The 19,606-nt window shown below is 43.2% G+C and overlaps 3 protein-coding genes across 4 annotated transcripts; 2 read left to right on the forward strand and 1 right to left on the reverse strand.

Annotated features, from left to right (window-relative positions):
• Nucleotides 1-216: 216 nt before the first annotated feature.
• Nucleotides 217-13,246, reverse strand: ascc1 (activating signal cointegrator 1 complex subunit 1). 2 transcript variants are annotated; one of them, XR_008893124.1, is made up of 11 exons: nt 12,378-13,246; nt 11,770-11,872; nt 11,584-11,681; nt 11,270-11,448; nt 10,860-10,993; nt 10,616-10,735; nt 10,054-10,178; nt 8,174-8,247; nt 7,570-7,716; nt 5,898-5,961; nt 217-1,619 (listed from the first exon to the last, which is right to left on the reverse strand). XR_008893124.1 is itself a non-coding variant. In XM_056576631.1 (10 exons), the coding sequence occupies exons 1-9, from the start codon at nt 12,493-12,495 to the stop codon at nt 7,600-7,602; spliced, it is 1,068 nt and encodes a 355-aa protein (XP_056432606.1). In that variant the 5' UTR covers nt 12,496-13,244; the 3' UTR covers nt 220-1,619; nt 7,570-7,599. The 2 variants fall into 2 exon arrangements, 1 of the variants encoding a protein (XP_056432606.1); XM_056576631.1 differs by lacking the exon at nt 5,898-5,961 and having other exon boundaries at nt 220-1,619; nt 12,378-13,244.
• On the forward strand, nt 12,709-17,368 carry anapc16 (anaphase promoting complex subunit 16). The gene is made up of 4 exons (XM_056576633.1): nt 12,709-12,862; nt 13,090-13,239; nt 14,787-14,861; nt 14,969-17,368. The coding sequence occupies exons 2-4, from the start codon at nt 13,098-13,100 to the stop codon at nt 15,076-15,078; spliced, it is 327 nt and encodes a 108-aa protein (XP_056432608.1). The 5' UTR covers nt 12,709-12,862; nt 13,090-13,097; the 3' UTR covers nt 15,079-17,368.
• ddit4 (DNA-damage-inducible transcript 4) lies at nt 17,262-18,799 on the forward strand. Its single transcript, XM_056576632.1, has 3 exons — nt 17,262-17,368; nt 17,580-17,812; nt 17,939-18,799. The coding sequence occupies exons 1-3, from the start codon at nt 17,262-17,264 to the stop codon at nt 18,436-18,438; spliced, it is 840 nt and encodes a 279-aa protein (XP_056432607.1). The 3' UTR covers nt 18,439-18,799.
• Nucleotides 18,800-19,606: the final 807 nt, after the last annotated feature.

Consider the following 19,606-nt stretch of genomic DNA (forward strand, 5'->3'; position numbering starts at 1 on the left):
TGAATGCTGGTATCGTTGTGGAGAAGAAAGAGTTTCACTTTAGGGTAGAACTTAAATCCAATGGTTTCTGACCATTTCTAGAATTGGCAACAATTCACAGCAATTTTAAATTAAAATTAAAGGAGCTTAGTCCTAGTATATATTGCTTGAGTATACATATATATATATATATATATATATATATATATATATATATATATATGAGGAATATAGTGTGTATCCTTCACTATAGCGCTATATTGAAAGTGTATAATACATTGTGCAGGTCAAAAGGGTCCAGGCAGATTTAAGGGTACAATTTATTGAGTTTTTCGTGCTTGCATCGTGGGATTTAAAAAAATGTGGGAAAACATTGCTGTTTAGTTCTCCTTTTTAAAAAGGTGCCATGGGCTCAATTCAATATAACATCCACCACAGAGCATGCCCAAAGGACAAACTGGCTCTCTGCTTTTCTCTTCTCCTCCTCAAATATCCATTTTCAAATAAACACACTTTTTAATAATCATCTTCCCTCTAACCCATGATAACACAAGATGTAAACCATGATCAGTCATCTGGGAATCTACATCTCGGTCATATTCAGCTCTCAATACTAGCTCCGTCTTCAAGAGGACCTGCGTTTTGGCTGCTGTTGTGTTCTTGAAGATAACTCTATGGGCTATACTGAACTGTACTCCATACAATTTACATCACTACCATCTTCACACGAAGTCGGTAGATAAGGCTCGGGCTCATGCACATGCCCATCCATCAAAGTCATATATTTCCACAGAGAGCAGCAGCACAGGAAGGGACATTAGTGTGGTCCCATAAAAACGGCACCTTGTATGCTTGAATTAGAATTTTTTTGCACGAGGGCTGGTTGCCAGTATGTATGATAAACCTCTGCATGACATCTCTGCATGATACAATGACGGTAAGGATTGTATTAATGTATATCATCCATCACAGAATCTATTCAAATCTATTCTGTTCCCAAGGGACCAAACTGGTTCCAATGGGAGAAGGGAAAGCTTGTTTGAAAAGAGAAACAGGGAAACTGTTTCTCTTTGTACGTTCACTTGCTTGTTTATGGGTAAACATCTGCCCGCTACCAGATGTGAATCAAAGAAATACAGCGTTGCTATTCGTTATTTGTGCAAGCCTAACTCTCCCAATCAAGCTTGTTTTCTTATCGGGCGGTGCATGTTTGACCAGTTCTTATCTAGGGATTACTGCAGAAACACACAATACCCAGCAATTAATTGTGACTGGAAAAGATTGGAAGCTTTCTTTGTGCGCAAAATGTTGTTTTTATGTCCGAGATTTCAGAAGACATTCAAAATATGGCACCTTTTGTATCGACAGTATGAATGACGATAAATATGCGTGCGTTGTATTTATTAGATTGAAAATAAGTACTTTACAATCATTTGTTGTACGTCTATTGATTTGTTGAAGTTCCAGTTCTTCAAACTGAATCACATCTCCAGCTTATTCTGTAACATAACAGAAAGGATGGTGTTTTTGTTGGCCACACCTTGGTACATGGTTTGTTTGATGGATTGGATACAGTTGCTTCAAAAAACTGAAGCACGCAGATTGCCTTCCGTCCTCGTCAATATTGTTCGATTTTTCAACTGCAAAACACAAAAAAAACAATTACATTATTAATCTCGGCATCACACACACACACACACACACACACACACACACACACACACACACACACACACACACACACACACACACACACACACACACACACACACACACACACACACACACACACACACACACACACACACACAAAATGCGTTTATGCTCCACAATCAATTATTGATTCATAGATACCGTACTCTGTGCAAGGCAAAATCTAGCACTTGCTCATAAAGTAGTACAAGCTTTAAATGCTCCTACTAAAAATGCATAGGAAAAACCTATGTCGTAAAGTGTATTGTTTTTTTCCGGAGGAAAGCATATTTTCCAAAGCTGCAGAATAAGGACAAAACTCTAGTGACTCATTGTGTGTGTGTGTGTGTGTGTGTGTGTGTGTGTGTGTGTGTGTGTGTGTGTGTGTGTGTGTGTGTGTGTGTGTGTGTGTGTGTGTGTGTAGGATCTCGTGTGCCTTACTGTAGGATGTGTGAGTGGAGTTGCTATGAATGTATATATGGATTTGATTTAATTTGATTTCAAACTGGGTCACACGACTATTAAAAGTGCAAAGTGTGTTGGGAGCCGTCTGAGCGCATTTCACTTTCCCTCTCCCTCGCTCACCCGCTCCCTCGTCCGTCTAGCCCCCCCCCCCCCCCCCCCCCCCCCCCCCCCCCACCGCTGTGAGGGACGGGGGGACGGGGCGGAGCAACGGGGGCACTGGCAGCCTTCCTTTCAGACGTGCGGAGTGCCAAAATGCACTCTTCTGGAATGAATAGTTAATTGAGGAGTCTTCATCCCATGTACATTAATGCCATGGACATCGCCCGAGGATATCCAATGTGGAATATCTGAAGACGTCCGATTTGAACTGAGTAGTTAATAATCGTACTTGCGGTTTCATTAAAAAAAAATGAATATTATCATCCTGTTTGGCTGCGTTTATATGCAGAATGACCGCTGTTGATGAAGAAGTGATGGAATTAATAATTATGTTATGTGGGTAGAATTTAAAGAATTGATCCTGAAAGTGCATTACTAATTACAGTTGTTTGTCCTTTTTCTTCGCATTTACTTGGCGTGAATACACATCTTGGAAAAATCAATCGTTGACGTGCGATCCAACGGGTGAAATCGACCAAGCTCTCAACTCTGGGTCCAACATTTGTTTAACAATGTTGTAAAACATCAAAACCACAAATAGACCCAATGGTGCTGAACAGCAGCTGCACTCTCCAGCTTATTCAGGCAAAGCAAATACACACGTTTACAAGTGCTTTTTTTTCTCAAGCGCCTTTCCCAAACAGTACACAAAGCCAACGCCGACAGCGGCGGCAGCAGATCAAACACACGTGCACGAGACCGTGCGTGCCTGTTCGACGCATCTGCGACGGGTAATCCAGTGAACGGACACCGACAGCTGCTGCAGGTATAGACTCAACGCCACTCATCGGTGCGCTCCTCGGAGTGATGGAGGCGGGTCGGACGGGGTTCGACCTGCCCTCGCTGCTGGTGATGGTAGGCTACCATCAGAGCCTCCCAGCGCACTGGAACCCGGCTGTCAGTCACGGTGAGGCCTCCTCTGGTTTGAGTGATCAGTGAAGCACGCGAACGCCAGCGGCACTCAATTGTGGAGCCACATGAAAAAAGTAACTGATGGAATGATGATTAAAACAGGAGCTCCATCAGTCACCGGTAATAACATCCAAATTTGGACGATTTGTGAAATATGTCCATTGACGGGGGAGTGTAATATGTATCCAATTTAGATAGATATTACCCTGGACAGATTAAGCTTAGCCATGCTATGACGGACCAATTAAGAGACACCATACACGCCCTACAACAAAAGGCTGTGTACGAGTGTGTGAGACCCGACAGGCTTCAGGTTTGTGATGAGGGTTTTATGGAAGGCCATCCATATCTAATTTGAGAGACCTTGGTTTAGATCCACATCTAATTTATTCCCGCAAGGTTTCAGTGGCACAGACCCTCTCAGGATAAGCAGGCCAACACGTAGGAAGCGACAGCGAGCTAGACGCGCGCTGACCTTAAAAATAAATGAACTTTCCACAGCTCCAAACGGTCAGATAGCCTGTAGCCCTTGGCAGTCGTCGGATCTGCTGTGTACCGCGCTCCTTTTAAATAGCAGACGCATTTAAGACCCAGATTGAAGCGCATTGAAAAGCCGTATCTGATCGAAATGAAAGCTATGTTGAAACGGGTTGGTAATTGCTACTCAAATTGTGTCAAGCACAAAAACAATCTTTTAAGAAGAACAAGAAATACGAACATAAAAAAAATCGAACCTCAATTATTAAATGTCATGGGATGCCTATTCCAAAGCTTCATTAAAATGAAATTTTGCCGCAGACATCTTTTGTAACGCACAATTTGAAAAGGTCAAGTACCATGTTGGATTTCTCCTTTACAAAAGAAGCATAAAATAATCAAAAGTTCCCCTCTCCTCATTGATGCAGAAAAAGGAAGGCTGTTCCTCTTCAAGGTCAATGTCTTATGGGTCTCAGACATTTATATATAGAACTAGTTATTCCAGGAAGTGTTACCATGGCACCTACAGTAAACAAGGTCCTTCAGGGAGGGCTCCTGTCAGGAGACACATCAACGTACAAAACCTATGCTCTGAACACACACATGCACACGCTCACACAAAGACACACACGTGGTTCCGTACAGCACACTTTTCCAACCATTGTGTACAGAGCTTGGACTGCTGAACACCTTTCACCATCCAACCATGCAATCAAACCGCTCTTCAGGGGTTGTGTGCGTGTGTATGTTCAATGCTCCAGCCAGCTCCCCACTCAACAAGCACTCTGTACAGGATCAACCAGCTCTACCTACAGAGCGACCGGCGCCCCTGATTTCCAAATACCGCTCTGCTGATCTATAATAGAGCTGTGACATAACCTTGACTCCACAGGCCTCGACTCCATCCTAACCTCCACAACCAGAAGTGTGTGTGTGTGTGTGTGTGTGTGTGTGTGTGTGTGTGTGTGTGTGTGTGTGTGTGTGTGTGTGTGTGTGTGTGTGTGTGTGCAGGAAGAGCTCAGCAGCACCGCAACGTGACAAAGAGTACAATCTTTACACTTGTGTCTGTGGTATTGAAAGAGGACACACAAACACCCCACAAACTCACGTACACACACACTCCAGCACAGGCAAACCACAAGAGGTTAGGCATGGGGACTTATAACACTGCGCTATAGCAAAGAGCTGACTAATTAGGCTGAGCGGATACAGCAGGGACCACCAGGGTACAGATCTGAGGAATGAGCAACGCACACACACACACACACACACACACACACACACACACACACACACACACACACACACACACACACACACACACACACACACACACACACACACACACACACACACACACACACACACACACACACACACCAGCATCTGTCCAGATTTGTATAGGTGAAATAGTTACTAACGGTCTTCTATTTTCTAATTTAAGTATCATTATCATCATGCCAATTCTATAAAATATGCAGATCACACACACACAAATGCACAACAACAACAACAACAACAAAAACAACAACAACAACTACATAACCCTGCGGACAGCCTCCTGCTGTCAGGTGACGTCCCCGTCTCTGTGCCGCTCGGTGACTTATGCGCCCTCATATGTTTGCGCTGCATTGATTAGCGAGGACATCTGCTCAGTGAATCCTTAATCGTGTCCCACGCCAGGAGAAGCAAGCAGCAGCGGGTCCGCGCTGAATCTCAATCGCAATCTCAACTTCAACCACCACCCGCCCTCCCCCCCAACCCCATCTATGTGTGTTGTCATCCATGAAGACAGAGACTGACCGACTGTACACATACTGATCAATGGCCGATTTAGTCATGGATCAAAAAGCGACTTACGGCAAATTCAGAATGATCCATGCAAACAAAGACGAGTAGCGAGTAGGGGTTGGGGTGTCTTGCTCGGGGATGCCTACAGGTATACTGTCAACATCGGGTTCGAACCCGGAACAAACACCCTTATGACCTACATACCCTCCCTCCCTCCCTTCCTCCCTCGTTGAGTGCCAATTGGTGTGAACTGGCGTCCTCACACATGAAATCAAAGAACACTCTCCTCCTCAGAGCCGCATACCAAGCAGTGGACACCCGGGGGGGGGGGGGGACATGTCACGGAAGAGGAGCCATGGGGCGGGGGGGGGACTGTGACAGTGGGGGCAAGGGGTCACTTAGTCCGCCCTGACTGCACTCACTGTCATGCTCGACAGACGGCCAGTGGGTAGGAGGTGTTGTGTAGGAGGAGGCTGGGCATGGGTTCTACAGAGACGAACACAAAGAAAGACAGAGAGAGGGAGGGGAGAGGGGGAGAGAGCGAGAGCGAGAGCGAGAGAGAGAGAGAGAGAGAGAATAAGTGACACCGATGTAATAAATCATGTCACCGAAGGTTGTCAACATTTATGTATGAATGTGTGTGTGTGTGCGTGAGGCGCTGCCGTACAGGGAAATGAGGGGGAGTTAACCAGGGCTCGTCAGGCTAATGGCACGATTAAGAGAGAGACGTAACGCAGGCGTCCGCGTGCGAACCTGGACGCTAAGGTCGCTCTGCTTTAAATATGCCCTTGCGTGCCTTTCATACATTTTATTGTATTCAAATTCAAAACAGAGTGAAGAAATATGCAAATATCTAGAAATATAATTGAGCGGAATATGTAGGTACAGTCAGAAGAGCATTCAACTTTGTTTTAATTGTATATTCTGGTTTAACTGAATTTGTTTATATCATTGTGGAATGGTATATGGGAGTATTTTTCAGTTTGCTGGATTGCTGAATTACATGGATCATATTGCATCAAGGAAAATCCTAGCCCTATATCACTCACTATCAGGACAACCAGACTTGGATTCTTGTATAATTAAATATAGAAGAGGAAATGCTGTGACATTCGCAGCATAAGAATGGATAATAGACAAGTTAATTCCCATGTATTGTATAGTCACTATCTTACTTAAACTCTTGGTAAACCATTAATTCCGATTTTTTTGCTGGGAATTACAGGCTTCATGTCCTATGGTTAATGTTTGTTGTACATTTGGACAGTTTAAATTGGGTTGAAAAATATTTTGAATTCATCACCGTCAGCATTGTGATCAGATGAGATAATATAACACTTTATTAACACCTACATGTCCCTTCTGGGAAAGTGTTATTCTTCCCTCATAATAGGATGTATCCGTCAACATTTGAACAATACAAATTATATAAACATTATCAGCGCTAAGATACCAAACGGGCACAAACATGCGATAAACATGGCAACAATCAAGGATGTTCATTTGAAAACACAATTGCTAAGGAAGGTCCTTGTTTTAGATGCAACTGTGTGGACAGACTCTTTACTTAAAAAGCTGCTGCCCGTACTCTATCACTGCCCGTGGACTTCACATGCATCACTGCGAAGGGTTGTCCGGGTTTGGTTGACCCTCGAGGACCATCGAGAGCTGCTCTACAAAAAAATATATTGCCAACCTAACCTTCGTCTCGTTTAAGAGTTTAAAAAAAGCGAGAGGGACCAACGTACAGACTGTGTCATTGTTACACCGAGATTAAAATTGGTTTTGTGTTTTGTAGGCTTTGCGTCACACACTGCTGTCACTTTTCCATGCATTATAAACATATGTTTATGCAGCTTTCAGTTTTGGCATTCATGTCTGTTTCATTTTCTCTGTGATCTGTGAGTGTTAATCATTCATGGCGCTGATGTTTTTTATTCTCCCACAGGGCTAGAGCATATTTGCTGAGCTTACCCCTTCCTCACAAATAGCTTATGCTGCCACCTAGTGGGTGACAAGAGTGTCACAGCTGCTAACATGGTGGTGGGGGTGGTGCATGACATCATGGGACATTTCAACAGTCGAAGATAGTACCTGGCTGGATGGTGAGTAGTCTGCGGATCCTCAGGCAAAGCTGACACTTCCAGCACTGGAATAGTAGCCTGCGCAATCTGTGGAGAATCTCTGGGACAGCTGCACGCAACTCAGGTCAAACTCTCCGAAGCGATGGCTTCCAAACGTCTACATTGAAATTAAAGAAATATCGTTAGCACACATGGTCAAGCACAAAAGGCCTATGCTACAGAGGTCTATGCTGCTCGGCTACAGAAAACTTTCCAAGCCCGAGAGTTGACCTTTGACTCGTCTTGTTCCAATCAAGCATTGGCAGCCTCATGTATGATGTGGTTGTATTCGTTGCCGCAGGACCAGAGGTTATCTGGAGTCGCTCACAACACAAGTGTACACAAGTGGGAGGTTGCCATGGTGATTGGGTTGTGTGCTGTTGAATGCTGCATCATGGGACTTTGTAGCCTTCATGATTATATATACTATTTTCAACCACAAGGTAATTAAAATAAAGATCATATGCACAACAACAACTGGATTTAGGTCGTGTCACATGTTTCCTCTGGCCAGGTTGTAAACCTCTTGGCACCCCAGTGATATTTGATAGGTGCACCCTCTTCTCCCCTCTAACCTTTAGTATGTTCCTGGCATCGAACGCCTCCCTGTCCCGTGGGTTCCTTCGTCCCGGGCCACCACCGTCTTCGGCTGGAGGGAGAACAGGAAAAAGAGCACAGATCAAAGGGTTTGAGCAGATAAGCAAACCGGGAAATAAAAAGGGGGGCAGAACTAGTGGCCAAGATGATCGACTCCCTGACAAAAGGAACTGGGTTCCATCCCTTAAGTCTCCAGCCCTAGTCTGTAGGCTACCTCAGAGCAAGATCCCCAAGGACATAAGGTAAGCTAAAATGAGATCATATAAATATACGTACAGTATATAGATCAACATACATACACAACGCCTGGATGTGAATTCAATGAAAGTTGCTTTGATATAAACAGGGACTGCCATGTGGTACCGAGGAAACACAATAGTGCACAGGGCTCCTAGCTCATATTACTCCCAGCTCATCTCACTCCAAATTCATCTCAACATGACTGGTCAGCCTTGTGTTTGTGAGCCGTGCAGCAGAGAAGAAACACTCCAACCAGTTGTTTTCTTTGTGAAGCTGTGACCACAAGTCCTCTTTCGTTATAGCTTCACCAGCAGACATTAAACTAAGTTACTTCGGGCCCATAGCTGGCATACCAAGTAAACATGGTCAGCGCTGAAACACTGTTTTTGTATAAACCAGTAAGGCCTGCACTTGATCCACAGCCAACGTGAATGAAACCATTGTCAGACGCGGCTGGGAAAACACATTCCCCGAGGCTCGTCAACAGCACTGCGGCTAGATAGGGAGAGCCGGTCGTCTGATGCCACTCACTCACTGCTCACTGCAGCCTGAATAGCTGGGAAGTTTAAGATTCTCTGTGAGTAAAGCCAAGCCCCAAAGAGCAGAGTAAACATTGGGCAATAGGATTGAGGGCCCGGGTAAAGCTTTTTCATTATTTTAAGGGCATAAATATGATCTACATCAGATAATATTTATAATTTATTAATTAGCATATGCTTTTATGCACTATTTAGACATACACACAACTCACACACACATAGTATATTCATCCATAATAACTCACACACACTATATTTGAGCAAACATGGGTTGGAATTACAGCTACGGTAGTTACGGCGTTGTCACACATGTATAAGCATCGTCATAAGCAACCAGCGTATGCTTTTTACAAAGGTGACTTGTGATTTTATTGCATTCATAGTTTATATATTGTATTCCTCCATAACAACACACACACACACACACACACACACGACACACTTTATTTATCCATAACTCAAACACACTCTATTTATCCATAATAACTCACTCACACACAGTATATTTATCCATGATAACACACACACAGTATATTTATCCATAATAGCTCACACACGCTGGCCACACATTATTTTCGGAAACAAGCGCTGGGATTACAGCTAGTTACGGTGTTATCCCACATGTTATAAGCAATGTCACAACCAGTAACATTGTGTAAAACGTTATGGAGCAGCCTAGCCTCAACCCTGGTTTGGAACTTTTTAGAATATTCCCAACCTTAACCCCGAACTCCAACACAACGTAATAACATATATAGTATGCTGTTAGATTGCTAATGACACACTGCATTTACATTTAGCAGACATTTTATCCAAAGCTACTTTCATTCGTTCAGACACACATTCACACACTGACGGCAGAGTAAACCATGCAAGGCGACAGCCAACTCGTCAGTTAGGATTAGGTGTCTTGCTCAGGGACACCTCGAGCAGGGGATCGAGGTTGGCTTGTAACCTTCTGGGTACAAGTCAACACGCCGATCGAGGCGTTCCTCAGTACTTACTCGTGTCGTTCCCCAGTAACAGGACACTAATGCACAGTGTGACCCTATAATAAATAACAAGGTTTATGCCTCTACCTGTGCTGTCCTTCCTGAACAGGGTGTTCATCACCGTGCCATGCAGCTTCACCCTGTCCCACTCTCTCACCATCAGGCCGGCCGAGACAAAGTGCTCCACTAGCCGGTCGGCCATTACCTGGAGCCTACAGGGACAAGAGATTCTGGGTCATTGACAGTGGGGGAGCTTGATAATAGTAGCCCACATTTTCACTGGGAAGACTGGCAGTCGACCGTCCAGGACAGACCTCAAGTGGTCCACAAATAAAAGATGCAATGCTGGGAGACGGGCACAGAAGACGGTCCTACAAACTTATCCAGAGAAGGGCTGCAATTTCCCGATCCAGGTTATAACCCACGATAACAACCAACCACAATCCAAAAGATTTCATGTCGTGGTATGAAATCAAATACTCTTTTTTTATTTGTTGTATTTCATATTGTTTGTATTATCTTATTTTATTTTCCGCTTTTTTCCGATTTTTGTAAATGAAACCTGTCCACCGTGTCTCAATCAAATAAATTGAATGAACATGAGGCACATCGTTACGGTTTCAACACAAACGGAAAGCGTTGCGCTCACCTGTCGGAACCATCTTTCAGGTTGACCTTGGCGTACAATACGTCCACCGCGGCAGGGTCGTCGTTCATGTACTCGATGCCCATCACCTCCAGGGGCAGAGGCTTACCTTCCGTGAGGTCCCTGGTCACCAGAGAGATCGCAGCAGAAGACACCGTTAGCTATTACACATCACCATCTCCATCCATCGCGGTTCACATGAGTCTGCAGAATGCGATAACCTGTCGGTGCAGTGCTTTGCTCCTACTTGATAACATGTCGAAACTCCTGGAGGTGGTCGCATGCCTTGTTCACCTCTGTTTCGTTCAGCAGCACCAGAGTGCCCAAGGTCAGGTGGAGCTTGGAAGGGTTCTGGAAGATGCTGTCGTCCACCCCGCTATCCTAGGCGGCATATCGGACAAATTGTTTTGGATTTTGTTGCGACGTGCTTCCATTCCATTCTCTCCGATTACATCAAGATGACGACGATTTAGATAAAGAATTATTTTTATCTTTAATTTAGCTATTGATTTCATCCAAAGCGGTGACTACAGGAGCATTAAGGAGCAGACAGTGCTTTATAGGCATCTGGCTCCAGGCTACTCCACATTGTCCACTGGAGGACACACCACCTTATTTATGTTCATAATAACCAAACAAAGACAATTGAATAAATACCTGGGAAAACTGCTCCAAAACCTTGGCTTTGAATGCGTGGAATCCCTCTTGAACCTGGGAGTCATTGAGAGCAAAGGACAGGAAGTGGGTGAAAGGCTGCTTCCTGCGGAAGCCGTCTATCAGCATCTCCAGTCGCGTGACGGCGGAGGAGATGGCGTTCTTCTGAGCACCGGTGACAACTGTCAGATGAAGAATGGACATGGTTTGAGGCAGGATTTTTGCATCTGTGAGTGAGATTAAGTTTAATGGAGAGAAAAGCGTTTTACTCCATAGGCTCAAGGAAGCCTATGGGGTCAATAATTATGAAACCTCACCAATTTCTCCTTCAATACCCAGCTTGGGAATTGTGATAGATGTCTTTGTGTCAGACTCAATACGCCTGCGTGTCTCTCCCTTCTTTCCAATAATGTATCTGAAAAAACAGACAAATAAATGCACACATATTCTCCTTTGTAGCCAGCACCTCAGACACTGATAAAACATGTCCATCAATCACTCACTTGTAGAGGACACTTGGGACATCAATGGCACAGCGGAAACCTTTGTCCGTCTGTTCAATCAAGTGGCTTTCACAGACTTCATCAGTTTCCAATTCTTCATATTCTGTCCAACATCACAGGGTAAGAATAATTCTCTTTTTAAAATTGTGGACACTTACGGCCCTAGTGTGGACGGCCCCCTTTATTGACATCTCATATTTACAGACAGCCATTTCAAAATGATGGCACTGACTAGATATCCATTTACATTTATCAGCGTCATCGGACATGAATGAGGAACTAACAAATGAGTAAATAATAATGATATACCCAATGCGCACACGCACACACACACACACACACACACACACACACACACACACACACACACACACACACACACACACACACACACACACTACTAGATAGCATAGGCTACTATAGGTCTACACAAGATGGTGAGAAATCCTACCTTGTAAAAGGTTAAAGTTACATAACTGTGTGTGTGTGTGTGTGTGTGTGTGTGTGTGTGTGTGTGTGTGTGTGTGTGTGTGTGTGTGTGTGTGTGTGTGTGTGTGTGTGTGTGTGTGTGTGTGTGTGAGAGACACTTCACGTCACTTCAGGCTCACCTGGTCTTTCGTCTTGGTAAAAGTCATCTTCCTTTTCTTCGTAGTTTTCTTCTTTAATTGCGTTTCGTCTATATATTCTGCCATTTATATTTATAAGTGCTGGGCGTAAAACATCCATAATAAAAAATTGCTTGCATTGGTAAGAACCATAAGAAGCGGCTGGCTAAAAGTCGATTTACGATAAAAGTGACTGGATCCAGCGTTTTTTGCGACACCATGACGTCGTGTTTTTGTAGATCTTCAACCGAAGGGATCGGCCAGAGGATTTTCCAACGTTGTCAAAAGATTGCGTGTCCAAGGTTTGCGCATTAGCTCAAACGTAAAGTGAATCTCTATTGTCGCAAGTCGATGGAAAATAAGTTGTAGGTCCTTTAATAAGCTGTGGGGGGCAGCAACTCAAAAGTCGTGCCAAATAAAAAAAGAAGAAGTAGCCTATGGGTAAACAACACTGAGAACTACAGTAAATGCATCCCCAGTAAAATAAGGTAAGTGATATGTGAAGTAATAAGCGGGTACTTTTCTGTTGATAATATTGTATGGTTTCCCCCATCAACGACTGACAATACGCTATCTTAATTGCTAAACAATTCAGGTGGCACTAGCTAGCTGCTAGCCTGCTCCCTATATCACATCCACATTTGTCCGTTTTTTAAAACATATAAGCTGGAATAACTGACTATTTCAAATTTGTTTTTCAATGTTGTGGCTATAGCCAAGACCATGGCCGCGTCCTCTTCGTCGTCCTCTGCGGGAGGAGTGAGTGGAAGTTCAGTGACAGGCTCGGGGTTCAGCGCCTCAGAGCTCATACCGCCCAGGAAGGTCCTCTACACATACCCGAAGGGTGCGGGTGAAATGATGGAAGGTAGGTCATGGTACCGGTGTGTCCATCCAGATGTTCACGTTTGCTAAGAGAAACAGAGGGTAAAGACGCGAGATCAGGATGCTCTCACGAGGCTAACCCCCTTCTGAGAAGCTGCGATTCATTTGGGTCCACTCTAGTGGACATTGCGTTTTGGTTAGTATTTTCTGGCTCATACAGTTCTCATGGTTAAGACAAAGGACATTCTGCACTTTTCTAGTATATAAGATGTTTTAGGGGTGTGACCCCATCTTTAAATGGGCTTCCCTTACCACCGTTGGTGGACAGGGACAGAAAGAAATTCCCAAAAGTAAATATGAAATAGGAATAATGAGTTTTCAGAGCAGCGTGATCATATTTTTCTCTGTTGTGGGGCTTTGGCGTATTTGTTTCTGACTGTTTTCAAGAAGAAACGGGGAAAACAGAGCATGGCTACTGACAGACTGGTAGGCAGTCGACCAAAATCTAAAATATAATTTGTGTATCTGACACTTTTAAGCAATTAGTTTAGGCATCTTTCTCAAGGATGCCTACAAATAAGGATGTGTACATCGGGGATCGAACCATCAACGCATGGGTAGTCAAACACTGTAACCGCTACACTATCTTGATGATGTTCCTGATGAAAAATATATAATTTGTCGCGATTTAAGTATTTTTATTCCTTCAGTACTCTTATGGTTTCATGGGGTTTGCCTAGTAAGTAGTATAAGATACACATGTAAATATTTTAGTGTACACACATGTGATGCACGACATCACTTATGGTTTTCAATCACATTTTGTTGTTTAACAGAGACTTTTATCCAAAGCAACACAGTTACATTGCATTATTTTATTCGCTATTGTATGTGATTGGTCTCAATCTAATAGCTCTTTATCTTTTGTCTATTTGTATATTGAACACATTATTGTCCAGTACCACATGAGATGATTTAGTTTATGGATATCAGGCCCAGCTGGCTGGATGCCCATTTCTATTGCGTGTCTTGCTTCGAATGCACTAATTAATGTGCTTAGTTAGGATTTGGCACAGAAACCGCGAGTGTTGCAAAGCTGAGAACAAAGTGTGACTCTGGGAGCGCAGTGAGGCTCTGGCCTTTCTGCCTGTTCCTTGTTTTTGTACTATTGTGCTGTGTGGGTGTGTGTGTGTGTGTAGGGGGTGTCAGTATGTGATTTCAACACTCCAATCTTTGCATTTACATAAGGCTGAAAGTTGCGACATATTTCTTATTTCCAGAACAAGAAAAACAAGTCGATATATGGTTGTTTGTGCGTTATTTCTAGGATCACAGCTTTCTAGATTGATAGATGGATACTTGGATAGATGGATAGTCATTTATTGCCCTCAAAGAGGACAGTTATTTTCATGGACAACGGGGTGGAGTTTTACACACACTAGACACGGTACAGAAGGCATAATGTTACACAAGTCCCCTGAATGCATGCAGACTAACACATAAAAAGAGGGTTCCAGGTAGTCTAGTGTGGGTCAATCTTTCCTAATTTTAATCAAGATGCAATGGTGTGTGTGTGTGTGTGTGTTTCAGATGGATCTGACAGATTTCTATGTGAGTCCGTATTCAGCTACCAAGTGGCATCGACATTAAAACAAGTGAAGCATGGTATGTATAATACAATCATTGTATTTCAATTAAATGGTAATGCTAGCATTTTATGTTTGATAACGTGCAACTGAGAGCCTCACACTAATATAATCATTTGTTTGTAGATCAACAGGTGTCGCGAATGGAGAAACTTGCAAGTTTAGTCGAAGAGCTGGAGGCAGATGAATGGCGATACAAGCCCATCGAGCAGTTACTGGGATTCACTCCATCATAAATAAATAATTATGATAAAGTTCCAGTGGCCTTTGGTTGCATTTCCTTCAGATGGACTGCTTAGCAAAGATGCAATATTTAATGCGTCTTCCTTTTATATTGTATAAAACAGATTGTTATTATTCTACAGTAATGTGTTGTTTTTCTCCATATGTGAACACACAATAAGTGTTTTTATCCAGTTCTTGCTGTAGCATTTGTTCTGTTTCCATTTCCAACATTGGAACTATATCACTTTGCTGTGCCACCGTCATCATGAATAGTTCCAGTACACATTGTTTTCTGGAAAGCTTGTGTTATTGCTGTTTACCTGTGTTGACCTTCGGTACACCCTCCTGGGTGTGTGAAAACAAGAATTACACATAACTCCTGCTCTTTATTGGCATCATAACAACTGCCCATAAAGGTAAGCCTTATTTGTATTTCTCAATTTCAAACTTATTCTTGGCCATTTATAAAAGGATCTTGGATTACTTAAAAAAAAATCTACTTTGCCATGTTTTATTTTATACCGTTGTATTTTTCTTACTAGCTGTCTGCTATATAAAATTGGTAAGGCAAATGCAGATGTTATACTATATGCAGAAATCATGTAAAACGAAATGTTTTAATATGTACCTTAGTTCAATGGTTTATGTTGAATATACATTCAACTGTGTATTGTTTTTATTGTTCACTGCTTCAGCACAGGCGGTAATAAACGGTTATCTTATCTAAACTTTTCATTTGTTTTGAAGACTGTAGACCTCAAAGTTCCTGCCAGTGAATAGATGTTATCATACGAGTGGTGGTTGTACAAAATGTACTGTTCGAGGAGCGGACTATATGCTTCCTCTTTTTGTTCTCCTTTTTTTTTTTTTTTTAACATATCGCAGATAACTGTCACATGACATAGGACACCTTGAGCTGAATCTCAGATATACTTAACAACTATGTCCTGGCTATTATTATGCAAATTTAAGAATTCAATGACTGAAGTTTTAACTTTATTCTGAAGGTAAACTAACTTTCCTTAAACTTCTACATGTGTATAGTTGAACCCACAAAAATATCTGCATGCACTATGAAATCTAATCTAAATGCAAACGTGTCCATCCGGGCTGACAGTTGAAGATGTTATTGCATCGGATCGAAATGATAACAAGGAACTTAGAACATTCTGTGCTTTCTGCAGTGTTGTTTTCTCGGAGCTCCGCCTCGCAGTAGAAAAGCCTTCACACCCCACTCACTCCCTCCCTCCCTCCCGTATTTTTCCACAGCATATACGGTATCAGGACTCTCGGTCAACAAACTTGGGATACGTCTTAAACATCCTGGGAGCTTTTCAGCTTGTTTATCTCGCAAGTTGAGCTCTTCCTGTTGACATACACATGTAGGCCACCACTATAGGCTAATTCTGTCAGTGGAATCCTATTCCCTTCTTCTTGTTGTACATGGGATGGGATTGGGACATACCTGTACACATAAGGATTAAGTCATAGGCTATGACCTGCAATGTGCAGAATGCATTGCAAGATATTGGCCATTACAACTTGACAGTGGCGATACATTATTCACCTTGTACAATGTACAATGTACAAGGTGAATTTGCCTTTGTCTTGCTTTCTGGGACAAGTACAATGGGCTGCATACGAATGTTGTTTTCAAAAATATTCACACATACAACTGCATCCTATTATAACATCTAACATTATGTACTCGAATTGTATGTCCTACTGTATTGTACTGTCAAAAACGATGCGTTGTTGGTTTTTTTTTTTAACTCGAACGCATTCACCGATAGCCCAAAAACATGATGTAATGTTTGAGCAAAACAAATGACGTAATGTGCACTGCAACACTGAACCAGTGGAGTTTTGCATATTTTAACCATTTCAACTCTTCTTGGTTCCTGGAGAGCAGTTTAGTTTAGTTTTTTTGTTTGTTTGTGGATGTTAAACAATTAAACGTATCTTTGTCCGGGCATGTTCTTGGAAATTTCCACAACACTAATGTCCTATTGTCACCCCAGCCCCCTTTTTTTCTTCTGTTTCCTCTTCTCTGCTGGCATGTTACCAGGCAGGCTATAGCGTTGCTGCCGTGCCTCTCTTTTTGATTGGCTAATCGACGAGAATGGGCGTGTGCTAACCACTGCGGTATAAATACATTGTTGCGAAGAAAGAAAGCTGCAGAGCTGAGCAGCTGATGAAACGGATCAGTACTAGCAGAGACAGTCTAGATAGCTCTTGGTTTTATGGAACTTCTTACAGTTTTCGGTTCCTAACGACGCTTCTGCAGCTTTATACTTTACTGTAAGTATGAATTTGCACTTGCTTAATTATCTTAATGAAAATATAATTTGTTTAGCTCATTCTTGCTGGGAACTTTGGTTAGATTATCAATAATCCGTCTCGTCTCAAATAACCAAACTGACATGCAGGCAGTTGTATCTGTTGTTATGCGCTATCGTGGAATTGTCTGGTCAGAATCGTGTGTAATAATATTTTTATTGTCTTCTTGCAGAACAAAGCAGTTGACTGCGAGTTCAGCACTTCCCAAGTGGACCGCTATGCCTACTCTATCTGCACCTTGTGACGTGAGCAGTCTGCCCCCTTCTCCGGTGGACAGGTCGCCTAGGAGGATGTCCTGGGGCAAACTGGTCCAGAGATTTACAGATTTTGGTGCAGGGGTCAACAACAGCAGCATCGAGGAGTCCAGCTCAAACAACGGCAGCAGGAGTGACCTTTCAGACTCAGGTACCAGCAATGTCCTCCATGTTCTTCATTGTTCTCAAAACAAGTGTGATTGCCAAACACATCAGGTCCAGCTCCAGTACAGTTCCACATAATATTAACATATTCTCTCTTTATTTTCCTCATCAGGGTCGGATGTTTCCGGCGAGCTGTGTCCATCCAACGACGACCTGTTCTACGACCCCATGGAGGAGACGATACTCAAGGAGGTGGTGCTGCTCATCGCTCACAGCCTGCGGGAAGCCAAAGACTCTGACTGCGCCCTGCGGTGCGCCAAACTCCTCATCCCCGACAAACTCCTGGACCACATCGGACGCGAGCTGCTCCAGCTGGCGACCAGCGAGCCGTGTGGCCTGCGAGGCGCGTCCATCGACCTGTGCGTGGAGCACGGGGATCTCTGCGAGAGCGTGGAGCAGATCTCCGTGGACCCGTACCTAGTGCCCACCTTCCAGCTGACGCTCGTGCTCCGGTTGGAGTCCGGCGGTCTGTGGCCAAAGATCCAAGAACTGTTCAACACCAAGCACCCCTCGGCCCCTGTGGTCAAGCAGGTGATCAGACTGGGAACGGGCTTCCGGGTGATCAAGAAAAAACTGTACAGTTCCGAAGAGTTGTTCATCGAGGAGTGTTGAGAGTGACAAACCAATGGATGGCGTTATAAAGGCTGTGCCTGAATAGTGAACTTGACCTTTTAAAATGACCCTCACAATGTCCTTTTACGAAAAAAGCTGTTTATTGTGTTAAATGTTTATGTTTCCTTCCTAAATGTAAAGTGGCTTTAGAACTTAGCTTAAATATTGTTTCCTCTATAAGGGAGCCTCCGTTACGGTACAACAAGAAGTGAAACGTGCCCAACACCTTTCACTTCGCTTAAACATACCGGTTATCCGTTTTAAATGGACATCTTTCCGAGTTTGTGTGTGTGTGTGTGTGTGTGTGTGTGTGTGTGTGTGTGTGTGTGTGTGTGTGTGTGTGTGTGTGTGTGTGTGTGTGTGTGTGTGTGTGTGTGTGTGTGTGTGTGTGTGTACCTCAGTTTCTATTGAAACCATATAATGGCAGCTAGCTCTATGGTCACTCTGTTGTTTTGCAAGTTGTTGTACACCGGGAGTACCAGTGCGGGCCTGAACGACCGCTTTGGTTCAAAGCGCAAAGGCCTAGCAGTAGTCTACTTATTTTGTGTTATATGCAAGAGGACGTACAGCAAAAGTCTAATGTAACTTGTTTTATTTTCTTTTTTTTTATAACGTGGACCTGTCTTGCATTCCAATGTATTTATTTGACATTCAAATAGTCACACCATTGCACTGTTTTGTACATTCATGACTGCAGAATAAATTATTTTCTAACAAATTGGACTTTGTCTTTCATGCTGGGTGTTTAATGTGTGTAATAACATAGTAAGAGGTCCCTTCTACATAGTCTAGCAATACCTCACCTTGTATTACAAAAAGCAATGTGTTTACACAAATATACAAAAACCTACAAAGATGAGAACATGCGTCAGTTTACGGCTGGATGGCTTGACAGATTTTGACTATAATTTGAATAAAGGCGGATTGCTATGAGTATTTGAATGCACAGGCACTATCTCACTAACGGGGCCCATAAAACACAGCACCTTTTCTATGCAGATAAAGGCATTGCAACGTTCTCGTTGTCCCACATCCAGGTCTATATATTATTTTTTTTCGTGACCATCGCCATAATCCTCACACCAACTTGACCTACATGCAACCTCCAAAGATAGTTTGACTTAAACATTACAGACAAGAGGCTTCACAGAACGAACAAACACAGTGA

This window comes from Gadus chalcogrammus, chromosome 18 (genome assembly GCF_026213295.1).
Source record: "Gadus chalcogrammus isolate NIFS_2021 chromosome 18, NIFS_Gcha_1.0, whole genome shotgun sequence".
NCBI classification, from domain to species: Eukaryota; Metazoa; Chordata; class Actinopteri; order Gadiformes; family Gadidae; genus Gadus; species Gadus chalcogrammus.